This window comes from Rhinolophus sinicus, linkage group LG12, assembly GCF_036562045.2.
Source record: "Rhinolophus sinicus isolate RSC01 linkage group LG12, ASM3656204v1, whole genome shotgun sequence".
In the NCBI taxonomy this organism is placed as follows: Eukaryota; Metazoa; Chordata; class Mammalia; order Chiroptera; family Rhinolophidae; genus Rhinolophus; species Rhinolophus sinicus.
Window position 1 is genome coordinate 65460348 of NC_133761.1, and position 13853 is coordinate 65474200.

A 13853-nucleotide genomic window follows, 5' to 3' on the forward strand; every position below is an offset into this window, starting at 1 on the left:
AAATAAGAGTTAAGTTACATCATGGTTTAAATCAGTATTCTACAAACTAAAGGTCACTGGTGCTCACAGAATCAATTCCTTGGGTTGTAACTAGTATTGGGGTGGTGTAGGGGGGATAGAATTGCATACAAAATATCAACAGCGCAGTCACACTAGTTTCATACAATTGTTGTTTCAATTTAGGTATGAGCATGTATTTGTAACTACGTATATTGTATAATATAAATTTGTGGTAAAAATGTAAACAAGTCAAAAGTAAACAGTCTGATGTTAAATGACTAACTTGTAAGTGATTTCTGGAACAGGCTCATTCTTAACTGGGGATTGACTGTACATGTTTAACAGACTCTCAAGACTAAAAGCTAACTTATCAACCCCTTGTGCCATAAACTCCTGATTTGTGTGTCCAAGCGAACAGAGCAGCAACTTAATAAAAATCTTATAAAGTTTAAGTTTTTCACCAAATCTTTTATTTTCTATGAAGTGACTTTGCTGGAAAGATATTAAATTAACAATTAGTAGCATTTTCCCTTTGTTTAAACTCAAAAAGTTCTTTCTTGCTTGCAAACAAATGTTGTTACATGTAATGGAATATTAAAAACCATCAATGTGGCAATTTCATTAAAGATCAAAACCACTTTTGACTATTAAACTCCCATTTTCCCACAGACCAGTAGACTTCACAAGATTTAACCAAGAAAAATTAAATAGAAAGTTTGGAAATTTAAATCGAAATAACCAAAATTAAAAAAAAAAATCCGCAGAGTCCAATTAAAATACATAAATTTGAATAATTTGTTATCACATTAAGAATCTCTAAAAGAGAAAAATGTTTTTGTTAGGTTATTAATTCAAATTTTACATACAAAGGCATAGTAGGGCCTGGTATCTCCATGGATTTGAATTTCTCAACAGAAGACACACAGCTTCTGAGGAAATGCTGGACCTAAAAGGATGAGATAAATCTCGGGGGGCTAGTGGGAAAAAAATTTTAATCTCCAAAGAACTCCTATCTTTTAATCAATTGGTAGGTCTGTGTGTGGAGGGGGCCGGGGGTACCCCTCAGCAGAACGGTCAACATCTACATCTGTTTTTCCTTTTTTTACTGGGTGGGAGCAATTCTATAAAAATGCATAAATCAAAATATTCACTACGAACTTGTCAAAGTTTCAAGCAAAAAAAACAGTATTCCTTCACAGACTACTAGGCCCAAACAGTCCTACTCACCAACAGAAAACAAATAATGGTCAGCAAGGACATCCACAGCATTTTTCTGAACTGAATCCCATTATGAATTGTGCCCCAGATCAGGAGACACAAATTAAAGATATTTTCATGTGAAAAACTTGACCTTGTGCTTCAGAATTTATTATTCCCCCATATCGGTCGTGCAAAATGATCATCATCAGATTTTGTATACAGTTTTCATAAAGAGAAACATCACCTAATTAGCTCACGGTATACCTGGTATTGCTAAATCTTCAATCATACCTTGAATTTCTTCACGCGGCAATCCCTAAAGTGTACTTAACTAAAACATGTAACCTGCAAGTAGAGAACTGTGCCACTGCTACAACTCTCCTCCCCTGAGAACCAAATGGAATCTCTGTCAGGATGGTCTAGTGAGTCCCATTTTTTTTACAAAGCAATAAAACACTTTCTACCTCTTGGAAGACTTGTACATTTAATCTAAGGAAATATTTAGTTCCCAGTAGGAACAATACAAAAATAAATTATCCAAATTTTCTCTCTCATCCCATCTGTCATCTTCTCCCTATTTTCGCCTCCCACCCTCTAGGTTGTTGGTACAAGGGGGAGAAGGTCAAAGGACTCTTATTTGCATGAGAACAGGCTGCACGGAGGGCAGCTGGTGGCCAAGGGAAAAATACAACTGGATCCGGAGTCTCACTGCAAGCCACTATTAAATAGATCAGAAAGGACAGAAGCGCCACAGTCATGGAACCAAATTAGTGACTACACACAGTGGAGCTCATGGTTCCAGCAGCCCCGACTCCAGGACAAGCTCCTCAGAGCTCATCATGATCGCTCTTAAACCCACTCCCAGACAGCGAAGTTAGACGCTTACAAGGACGCCCAAGTGGCTTCTTACAAGTCCAAAGTCAAGTCAGACACCAACCTTTCAGCCTAGTTCAATTAAAAAGCTTACCAAAACCTTAACATTTGGCATGCCCTGGGGTATCACAAAGGATACTAACCAAAAGTAAGATACAAAACCTTCAGGCTCACAATCTAATGAGATAAAGAAGCACAAATCTAGGTGGACATTTTTAAGCCTTAAGGAAGGCATGGAAGAGATATGAGAAGGATTAATGGAAAATGGCCCTTGAAATGTTGTGTGTGTGTGTGTGTGTGTGTGTGCCTGTTTACTTACTGGATAAAATCTAAACTCTTCGGTTTAGCATAAAAACCATTCAGAATTCACCTCTGCTTACTTGCCATCCTCATCGCCTGTGGTTTTCATTATCCCTCCAGGCCCACCCCTCAGCAATTTCCAGAACACAGCAGACACCTGGATGTCTGCACGTTGGTTGTCCTGCCTGGTAAATTCCTCCCTCCCTAATCTTTAGGTCTCAGCTCAAACACTACCTGCTCTGTGAAGTCTTTCCTGATTCCGTCAGTCCTCTATACTTACTCTGATAAGATTATCTCTAGTGCAATGTAATTGTGTTTTTATATGTACTCATTAAATTCATAGATTCTTGAGGACAGAGAATATGTCATTTCATATTTGTTTAGCAGTATCTGGCATAGCAGAGCCACCCAGCTATACCAGATTAATAAGTAATAAGACCAGTTAGCATGCCTTGCACACCTTGTAAATTCCACACATTTCAAGTGATTTACGAGAACTATTCAATCCTCATAATAATGCCCAGGAGAAGGTACTATTAGCATCATATTAGCATCACCCCACTATACCTACGAGGAAATAAACTACAGACTAAGTAACTTGCCCAAGAGCTGGATTCAAAGCGCAAGCAGTCTGACAGCCCCGCAGCTCCTGTTTTTTTTAACAGAAGGCTAGAACCTCAATGACAATCTCTCTAGGTACTAGGTTAAAGCCAGCAGCCCCAATGAGGCTAAGCAAGAGGGAGGTGAATAAGAGGGGTATAGTTTAAAACAGTCAGAAAGGCTCAGGAAGGCAGGCTGGAAACAAGCCTACAATGTGATCTATTATTCCCACAATTAGCTGGGCTGCTCTTGATCCAAAAAGCTGCCAAACACATTCCTCAGTATATCAGGATCTTCATCTTGAGCAGTATTTTCCTAAATTATGTGCAAAGAAGTTGAATTTCTTGGGATATTAAAAGAAGTACCCCCAAAGTGTCCTGTAACAGAATGCTCTGAGGAAATGCCAGGCCAAGCAGAATGAACAGGTTTCTTTCCTACAGCATTTGACAGCGTTAATACACACTCTGAATTACAGTATGTGGTTTTCCCAATCTGACTTGAACATAGAACCCCTCTCAGAAAGCATCTCACTGGCCTAGTGTTCAATAGCACAGTTTGAGATCTACGTGCTGGGCCTCCGACGCCATGTGTGAACTGACCCGTTGTTCACTCATCTCAAGTGAAATGAGGTCAAATTAAGGAAGAACACAGGAAGCATGTGCTAAGCACACAATGTCTGAGCAGAACCTACTGGAAAGATGGAATGTTCTCGGGTTTCTCAATCCAAAATGCTGTCTCTTCACCCCTCATTATACTTGTTTATGGTTCTACAAGAGCATTTATCCAGCCTGAGTTTAACAAACTTACTGGTATTCATGTGCTCTTCCGACTGACTGAGTTACTCAAGAAAAGCTGTACTATTCATGTGTGCACACAGCCTCGCAGTAAAAATAGTAGTGAATTATTTCATTGGATTGTCAAAGTATTCTGATTCGGAGTGAAAAATATCCAGAGGCGTAAAAAAAGCAAAAAGAGGTTACCACTGGTATGCCATCGTGTACATCATTGCACATTTTGAGAGCAAATGATTACCAATACCTTATAAAACTGATTTCTACCTAACTGACATACCTAACTTAACGCTGCAAGACACATGGGGATATATTAAACTCAATTAATAATTTTACAAGGTCTAATTGCACTTACATGCTCCTTTACATGTGGTTGAATATATTTCACAATTTCATAACTTTGATTTGTATGGAAATAGTTTAATTGTTGCAATTTGAAAGGTCACATTAGAAAAGTTCAGGAGACCTCCAAAAATTATTTTATTGCAAATATTAGCTCTCTTGAAATTAAATAGTCACTGCATATTTTTAACTTAAGATGATAGACCACATTTCCTAGACACACATTTCTAATAAAGGAAAAGTTGATTTATTCATTATCATAATAACCAAAGAATACTACTAATTAGGACACTTCCAGAAGTCTCCACCTACAAAAGTAAGTTACAGTTTTATTCTCAACTGTGCATTAGTTTAATCTGAAACATCCCAATTCTTAACAATACTAGATACCGGAAAAATGACTATTTCTAACTCACATGTTACCATGCTCAGGGGGAAACAGTATACAAATTATTAAATTAAATCTAATACAAGATAATTCGATTTTCCATAATGACCCCAAAATAGCACTTAATTGTGATATTAAAATAGCATATAAATCAAAGCTCTACATTCATAATTAATAACACTCTGGAGTTTTTCACACCAAATGCATGAACTAATTATCCATCACCTACTGCTGGGACATGAGAAAGAGAAAAGATAATATAAATACTTAATTCCTGAATCACACTAAATTTAAACTAATGGGATAAAATATGTATCAAAAATCAAATATCCACCCTAACTGAATACTTCTTAAAGTTTACTTCCCAAGTTTCGCTTTATATCTCCCTGAAAAGTAAAGTTATTAGAGACAGAAATCAAGCTCGCTTTTCTTACCTATTCGGTCAAATGTTTTATCACACTTAGGACACTGCAGTATTTTTTTGTTACTGTTCTGAATGACCACGGGGGCTAGCCCCGCGTGAATACTTCCTACGGAATCAGCAGCCTCGGGCTCCTCTTCCGCGTCCCGCTGCTCTGGTTCACTTTGTTCTTCAATGTCGGAGTACTCATCGGACATTTCCTCCTCTAGCTCATCTTCCTCGGCGTTGTATTCACTCCCCGGATCCTCAGAATCATTTCTGTCCGGCTTTTCCTTATCGAAACTTTCCTGATTCAAGTTGTCCGACCCATCACCGCTTTCCTGTTCATCATCGCTGGTGTCATCAAACTTAACAGGGCACTTCCGATTTCTTTTGGATCTTCTTGTGGAAAGACTTCTCTCCAACATTTTTAACCCATGTTTTTTCCCCAATAATAGGGACCTATGGGTTTTAGCCAAATGGTTCTCTAAGGACTTTTTATAACAAAAATGTCTACTACAGAATTTACACTGATGATTATTTGACAGTCTTCCAGTTAACTCACTTAGTGTTTCTTCTGGTGATGACTTTTCAGTTAGCTCAGCCTGAAAAGTGGCAACACTTTCATTATTGAGCAGCTTCACTGCGTCTATAATGTCCAGAAATTTTGCAGCCTCTAAAACCAGAGGTATTTCGTATTTGTACACAAAAAATTCGGACGTGTACAGAAATTCAAGCAAATGCTGAAAAACTGAGTGTGGGACGTGATCCAGGGTGACCACATCAGTGCTTGGATTTTTGCTCAAACACGCATGAAAATAACTACTGCCAACAGCAACGACGACTTTATGTGCGCTAAATTCTTTCCCTTCTACTATGATAAGTAAGTCACAGAAAGATGGTTGCTTCTGCCTGTCATCATTTAAATACTTGAGCAGATTCTTATTATACTGCAAAGAACTCAGGAGTTTTCTCTGATCTGGAGAGGGAGGTAGTTCCTGGTAACAGTGGAGAGCTTCATGGGGCGGTCTTTCTGCCGAGTGAGTGCAGGTTACCGGCTCACACTCCCCTGCGACATGGCCTTCGGAAGCCTCTTTATGGTAGCCCAGATGGATCTTCTCGTCAGGATGTGAAGTCACCTTTCTCCTTTTCTTCATTGCAGTGCGACAGTTTCAGAACAAGAAACTTCATAAGTGTCTTCAGGGGTGCAGACAGGAACAACAACTAGATTGTCTCGGGGAACAGCTTCTGGAGGGGCGTGCCCGAGGGTTTCATCGTCTGCAAAACAGTAAGAACCACGTAAAACAACTCCACGCCGAAGCCACCCGACAGCGTGCACGGCATGTGCCAACCACCCCTTCCCACACTAGAACTAAAGCGTGATCAAGTCACGGCTTCCACGCGTTGGAGGCTAAGGTTTGCGGGCGGAGAACAAGGAGGGCCGGGCTCGAGAGGACAACCAACAAAAGGGCCGCTGGAAAGAAAGCCGGCGCACACCTTGCAGGCCCGGCGCACGGACAGGGTTCGGACACGGGGCGCAGGAGCGGGAGGGCCGCCTCCCGGGGCGCTGAGGGGACCGGCGGCGGCGGGCGACCTCCGCGGCTTAGGGACGCTCGGCGGTGACAATAAGGCCTCGGCGGCCGCGAAACCCAAGTCTCTCCGAGGACGTGCTCCCCGGGGCGGGCCGGGCACACCTCGTCAGGGACAGGGAGCGTCCGTCGGCCAACGCCACCCGGGGGCGACGGCGCCGGCAGGGGCGCGGGGCAGGCGGCGTGGGGTCGACCCGGGGGACACCGACGCAGGCACGAGCGCCCCCGCAGGCCCAGCCCGGGCGGAGACGGCGCTCGCCCGCGCCAACCCGCTCCCCTTCCCGCCCCAGCGTCCCCTGCACGGACGCCCCACAGATCCATTACCGGGGACGCAGGGCTCGCCCGCTGGCTCCCGGCCTGAGCTCCACTCCGGGCGCGCTCGCTCCAGCGCCGACCCACTTCCGGGTTCAGCCCCCCTCCCTCCGCGCGGTCTCCTCCCAGCGCCGCGCCGCCGCCGCAGCCACCGAACACGTCAGCCGCGCGCGCCGCCGCCCAGCCGCCCGGAGCCCGGAGCGCGGCCCTGCGCCGGCCACTGCGCATGTGCGCGCGCCCCCCTGTGCGCATGCTCCGTGGGCCCTCCTGGCCCCCTGGGGACCCGTGTTACGCCCCAAGTCTGTTACTCCGGGTTTTCGCGGTGGTTTGGTGGCCTGCTGGGATTGAAGCCGTGCAGACCTTGCTGGAAGCCTTGCTGGGGAGTGAAAGACGGGGGGACGGTTGGGGAGCTGAGTAGAAATGGGCAGAGGCGCAAGAGCACAGACTGATTTCATCCTCACTGGTGTTTTCAAGAGGTTGTAACCAACCCCGCAGCCACAGACCAAGCCGGTCCCCAAACGCTGCCTTGCGTCCAAAGAACCGATGTTGACGTTTTATGACTTTTCTGATTTTCACGGCTACCGCAGTTGCCCCTAAAATTATTCTTTAACCTCCTGTTTTACACCGACAACGTGGGGAAAACGTACGTACAAGTATATGGCTGGAAGGACAGGAAAGGAAGCCAAACAAAAAGAAAAATCCACAAGGACAACTTTTGGAGCCAGTGCCTAAGATTTCGCATTTCTTAATGCAAAGGTGATGCTCATAATGCTGGTCTGAGAACTTAACTGACTCATAATGTTGATAAGTTACTATCCTTCAATATGACAGGTTCAACAAGGGCACAAGAAAACGTGTGTTCATTATTTTGATTGTAGTGGTTTCACTAGTGTACACATATGTCATAACTGATCCAATTATACACTTTAAATGCATGCAGAGAATTGCATAACAATCATAAGTAGAGTCATTAAGATAAAAGGAATCTCACAGACACATGAACAGAGACAATAAAAAAAAAGCCCAGAGATTCAAATTCACGGATGAATTTTCTATATAAAGTCAAATTTCAAGTCTGTGAAAAAAAAGACTGCCAAGTAAATGAGAATACATGAAGAGGCGGGCCTCAGAAATAAAAGTAAGTTATATATAAACTTCTCATTGGATTAAGACATTCCAAATGGATCAACATTTTCAAATTGAAACCGTAAAAGGACTATAACAAAACACAAACTTCTAAATAATAGTAAAAACAGTCTAACCAGAAATTAGAATTCAGGAAAAGAAATTGTTAAATCACCCATATAAATTAAACTTTTGGGGCCGGCCCAGTGGCTCAGGCGGTTAGAGCTCCATGCTCCTGACTCCGAAGGCTGCGGGTTCAATTCCCACATGGGCCAGTGGGCTCTCAACCACAAGGTTGCCAGTTCAATTCCCAGAGTCCTGCAAGGGAAGGTAGGCTGCGCCCCCTGCAACTAAGATTGAACAGGGCACATTGAGCTGAGCTGCCTCTGGGATGGCTCAGTTGTTGGTTGGAGTGCGGGCTCTCAACCACAGGGTTGCCAGTTCGATTCCTCCAGTCCCGCAAGGGATGGCAGGCTGCGCCCCCTGCAACTAGCAATAGCAACTGGACCTGGAGCTGAGCTGCACCCTCCACAACTAAGACTGAAAGGACAACAACTTGAAGCTGAACGGCACCCTCCACAACTAAGATTGAAAGGACACCAACTTGACTTGGAAAAAAGTCCTGGAAGTACACACTGTTCCCCATTAAAGTCCTGTTCCCCTTCCCCCACACACACAAAAAAAGTCTTTTAAAAAAAAATTTAACTTCTAAGAAACGTGCATGGAGGAGTTCCAGTATCAGTAATAGTGTATCAAAGAGCTCAAAGCAATTCTGCTGAAAACAGCGAGGACAAAAAGTTCTTTAAGAGAAGCTTCTGTTTGGAATGCACAGGATAGCCACCAAGGTTGTGTGTGAGGGATTGTGAGGCTATGACCTGCAAGGAAAAGGCGCTCCAAGAGGTGACCCTGCCATTTGGGGGAGCTTCTCCCTAAAAGCAGTTACTGGTTGGAAAGCAGCAGCTGAGAAGCTGGTGAGATGAGCAGATCCTTCATAGACTCAGGAGGCAGGGAGATAAAAACGTAAATTTAAGGACCGCAGACAAAGGTAGGGCCCTAGTAAACACCCATGTTTTCAGCCCCGACTCTGAAAGGCCAAATCTATGAGTGAGAATGTACCAGAAAGAGACTACCCATCCCCATCACAGGAGTGAAGACTTTAACATTTTTAGGCCTTACCTGAGGAAGGCAGTCAGGAATTGCTGCTTCTCCCAGCCTGTCTGCCAGAAGCAAAACTAAATCCCATCTTGACTAAGATGACATCATCCAGACTCGTGTTAATTTGTAATATATAATATCCAGCATGGAATCAAACACACAAGAAGAATATCTCCAATAAAGTCAGAGACAAAACAGATCCACAGGAGATCAAGAAAATGAAGTTATTGGACCAAAACAACAACAAATAAACTATGAGTAATATGTTCAAGGAATTGACAGAGAATGTTAAAAATTTCAACAAAGAAATGGAAATCGAATAGAAATTCTAGAATAGGAAAATACAATAGGCAAAATTAAGAACAATGGATGGATTTAACCTAAGATTAGAAAAAGCTGAAGGGAATTTTTTTTTCTTAAAGAATTCATATGTGTTATACCACGCAGTATTTGTCTTTGGCTGGCTGGCTATTTCACTTAGCATAATGTCCTCCAGGTTCATAGATGTTATTGTAAAGGGCAGTATTTCCTTCTTTTTTAAAGCTGAATAATATTCCGTTATATTTGTATCACTTTTTTTTTTATCCATTCATTTGCCTACAGACACTTAGGTTATGTCCATACCTGGGATATTGTGACTAATGCTACAATAAACATGGGAGTGCATATATGTCTTTGAGATAATGCAGTTATAACCTCATAATGGTTTTATAAGATTAAAGCCCATGTAGCTGATGATTCTCTAAGGACCTAAGTGAGCCGAAAGTGCTAGTAGATTTATCTTGGCCTCTGAAAAAGGAAATAAAGTGATTTTTAAGGTATTAAAAGTTAGTATGACCAAATTAGCCAAAAGAAAAAGAAATGGTCATTGACTAGAATTCAACCTCGTATAGTGTTTTTAAAAATCCAACATGTTTTGAGTTGAAACTGGGTCTCCAGTACAAAACTGAATACTTGCCAAATGCTCACTGTGTCCTAAATTCCGTGATCACCACTTCGAGTATATAATCATGTGCCCCGAACAACGAGGATACGTTCTGAGAAGTGCACCGTTGTGCGAACATCACAGAGGCACGTACACACGCCAGATGGCACAGCCCACCACACACCTAGAGCACAAGGTACAGCCTGGTGCTCCTGGGCTGCAAGCCTGGAGAGGCTGTTACTGCGCAAAACACGACAAAAGGATGTAATCAGGAATTGCAATAAACACGAGATGTATGAGGTTACTGCTGGCGTACCAGGACGACTGACTTAAAATACTCTGTTTTTATAAGTACGAAGAGTACACTCTAAAATAAGGATAAAAAGCCTAGTTTAGTAAATACGTAAACCAGAACATAGTCATTCATTGCCGTTATCAAGTATTACAGACCGTACTTAGTTGTCTCAGCTATACTTTTATACGACCGGCAGCACAGTAGGCTTGTTTACACCAGCGTCACACGCGTGAGTAGTGCGTTGTGCTGTGACATTACTTTTCGACAGCTAAGACAACACACTAGGCGACAGGAGTTTGTCAGCTCCATGATAATCTGATGGGCCACCATCGTTTTAATAGGTCCATCGTTGATCTAAAGGTCATTATGTAGCACATGGCTGCATCAATTCTTTTAATCTTCACACTATCCTATGAAGTAGGTATCTAACACTTACTAGCTGTTACATTTGTGTCACTTGCTTTCTGTACCTCATTTTCCTCATTTGAAAAATAAGGCAGATAGGAATAGGAAAAATAAGGGAATAGGATCAAAACAGGCCATGCATGAGACAGAGAACAGTGTTTAACACAAGGTACATGCTCCACAAAGCGTCATCATCATCCCTGGGGTTTGTAAACTATGTTACAATGGCTCTTTTATTGCCATTTCACAGATGAGATAAAGAGAAGTTGAGAAACTTGCCCAGTCATGTCCCATGGCTAATGTGTAGAGAAGGAAGACTTCAAATGTAAATCTCACTACACCGCCTTTCACCGCTGCTATAACTTTGGAACGCTGTCTCTTTGCTTTTAAGATATGTGTCAAAATTCTGAACAAAACCTGTATGACCCTAATCCCACTTGCCTCTAAATATACCCCCTTACCTTGTGCCTCAGCCACAGTGGCCCTTTTTTATTTCTTGCAAATCAGCTTGCGCGTTCTCCTGTGTCACACGGTTTTTTTGTACTGCCATCCCTCCGTGGCACTCACGCCCTTACATATTTCCCTGTTTTCTTGAGGCCTCAGGTCATCTCTTCTTTAGGGAAGCTTTTGTGAACTTCTCTGACTAGGCTAATAACCTGGTCATATGGTCTCATAAAAAACATCTCTCCTTTGTAGCACTTAACATCGCTATAACTTTATTTGTGCTTTCAAAAATTAATATCTGTTTTTCTCCACTAGACCTACGAGTAAGAGGCAGTCTTCTATCTTTGTTCTCCACTACTATCTAGCATGGAGAGGTTACAAAAAAGAAGAAAAGAAAAAAGTTAAAAAGTGACAACATGGGTAAAGAAAAGAAAGGGATAAAAAAATAGTAATGGGTTAAAAATAAAACCAATAGAAGTTTAGAAAGTGAGAGTTACATTTTTAAAAGAGATAACCAAAAAGTAGAACTAAGGAAAATGAAGTGAAAACATTTAGAAATAAGTAAAACGAGTGAAGTAAATAAACAACATAGAAGTAGAAATAAAACTTGGAACCGGCAACATGAAAGCATTGAATTAGAATGAGGAAGCTGTTCAGAGGGATGAGAACAAACTTTACCTGACAGGAAAATGCCAAGTTGGCTGCAGGTTCCACAGGTGTTTTCTGAGGCTTTTGTTTGCCTGGGATGTGTATGTAAGATGAAGACTAGGGAAGAATTAGGGAAATAGAAGAGAGTTTTAGAGGCCATGTTGCAGAGGAGAGAGGAAAGCCGAGGACAGAGGAATTACAAAGAGATATGTTACAAAAAGGACCTCAGTTTGAGGTGGTCCCCGGCCTGATTTTGATAGTGTGCCACTGATTCACAAGAAACTGGAGAAGCTAGAGCAAGGGGTAACTGGCACAGAATATTGTGGGACGAGTTCGGTTTGGGAGCCCACTGATATATGTTGAAAACGTACCTCTTTTCACATCCGGTTAGTGTCCACTTTCACGCTTCCAAAGCAGAATGAAACAGAGAGAGATGGGGTCAGTCTTTCTGTTCTTTCTGAAAGAAATGATAATTTTACTAACAGTGATTCACGTCTTTTACATTGAAAAAAACATATACATTTTGAAGTAGAATGAAACATTTGTCTGATGATATGGTAGGATCGATCTAAAATGTCGCTATGTGAAATATAGTCAAGAACAGTATTTTAGAAAACATTCAATATATGCATCTGCATGTCGTTTGATTTTACTTTTTATTTAAAAAAAACACACTTTTTTAAAGGGCTTTTCAGCTTGCCCAACATTTAATGTCCTATTTACATAATGGACTCTGATATTCAGAGCAACTTCCTGGGAGCCCAGAGTACACGAGCAGTGATAGACATACATCAGTGTCGGTCATAAAACATAATTGCAGTAAAATTTTTTCAGGTAGAGGCACATTTGATTATATCAAACCTGCCGTGCAGAAACACACTAAATGTTCTGGATAAACATTTATTTTCCCAATTTGTCAGTGGATCAAGATTTCCACAGTTCCTTTAATGAGTATACTTTATAAGTAATAATAGACAGATGATTATTTCCAAGACACTAATGTAGGATGCTAAGCAGATTTCGTGGAACAACATAAATGAAATGTCACTAATAGGAACCTGGGCTTTATTCTATAATGTACCTATGATTTAATTAGGAACAAGTGCTTTATAGGCTGAACATATTTTATTATTTTATTGTCCTATTTTGGATACCATGTATGACTTTCTTGGTCGTTAATACTATAAAAATGTATCCTAATAATTTTGAATGAAGATAAATACAGTTCTACCTCTAATATTATGAAGTTTCTGGATTTGTTTTCTGTAGCAGTCTATGTATTTAAAATTATAAAATATAGATCACTTTCCTATAATTAGTCTTTATACACAGTCATAATGTGTGGTCTAAAATTAATAGTAATTTTAATAACATAAAACTAATATATACATTTAATTGAAAAAAATGCTTTAGTTATATACTTTTTATATAGTATAAAATTTAGATAATGTGTGCCTTAGATAAACTACTAATACACTATGAATTATAGTAACAACCAATATTTATTGAACACCAACGAGGTGTCAGGCAGAGTTCTATATTGATTAACTTTCCATTTTTAACTTACCTAATCCTCTCAACCACTTCAGCAAATGGATACCATTTTCCCCATTTCCCAGGTGAGGAACCTCAGATGTCAAGTGACTTCCTCACGTTCATACAGGTAATACCAGGACTCAACGTATGTGGCCTGACTCCGTGGTCCAGACTTTATCACTGTTTAATAGCAGTGTTAAACTTATTGATGCGAACCACTGCTATTCATCAAGTAATGTCTTGATTTTTATTTTAGACACTTAGATAGGCAATTTCCATTGTAAGTTAATATCTCAAGGATGTCTATCAAATACTGTGAGGATTTTTGTTTTGTTTTGGGGTTTTTTTGTGTGATTTTTTTTTTTTTTTTTTTTGCTTGGTCTGAAGTGCTACAACTCCTGTTAATTATGACTTAGACGAATGAGCTTGTGGCACTGACCCTCAAATGCCTACCCCAGCAGCCCTTCTTTCCTTCCCTGTTAGTCACGGAGCAGCAATATTTTGCTGGCACATTTTTGTTCATGC

The 13853-nt window shown here is 41.2% G+C and overlaps 1 protein-coding gene across 3 annotated transcripts in view; it reads right to left on the minus strand.

The window, feature by feature from the left end:
• ZBTB41 (zinc finger and BTB domain containing 41) overlaps positions 1-11392 on the minus strand; it is a 34822-nt gene extending 23430 nt beyond the window's left edge. Inside the window, exons 1-2 of one of the 3 annotated variants that reach the window (XM_019750935.2) lie at positions 11162-11392; positions 4929-6172 (exon numbers count right to left, since the gene is read on the minus strand). In XM_019750935.2, the coding sequence (XP_019606494.2) occupies positions 4929-6051 (1123 nt within the window). In that variant the 5' untranslated portion in view covers positions 6052-6172; positions 11162-11392. The other 2 variants (XM_074317072.1, XM_019750934.2) reach the window with 2 other exon arrangements.
• Positions 11393-13853: the final 2461 nt, after the last annotated feature.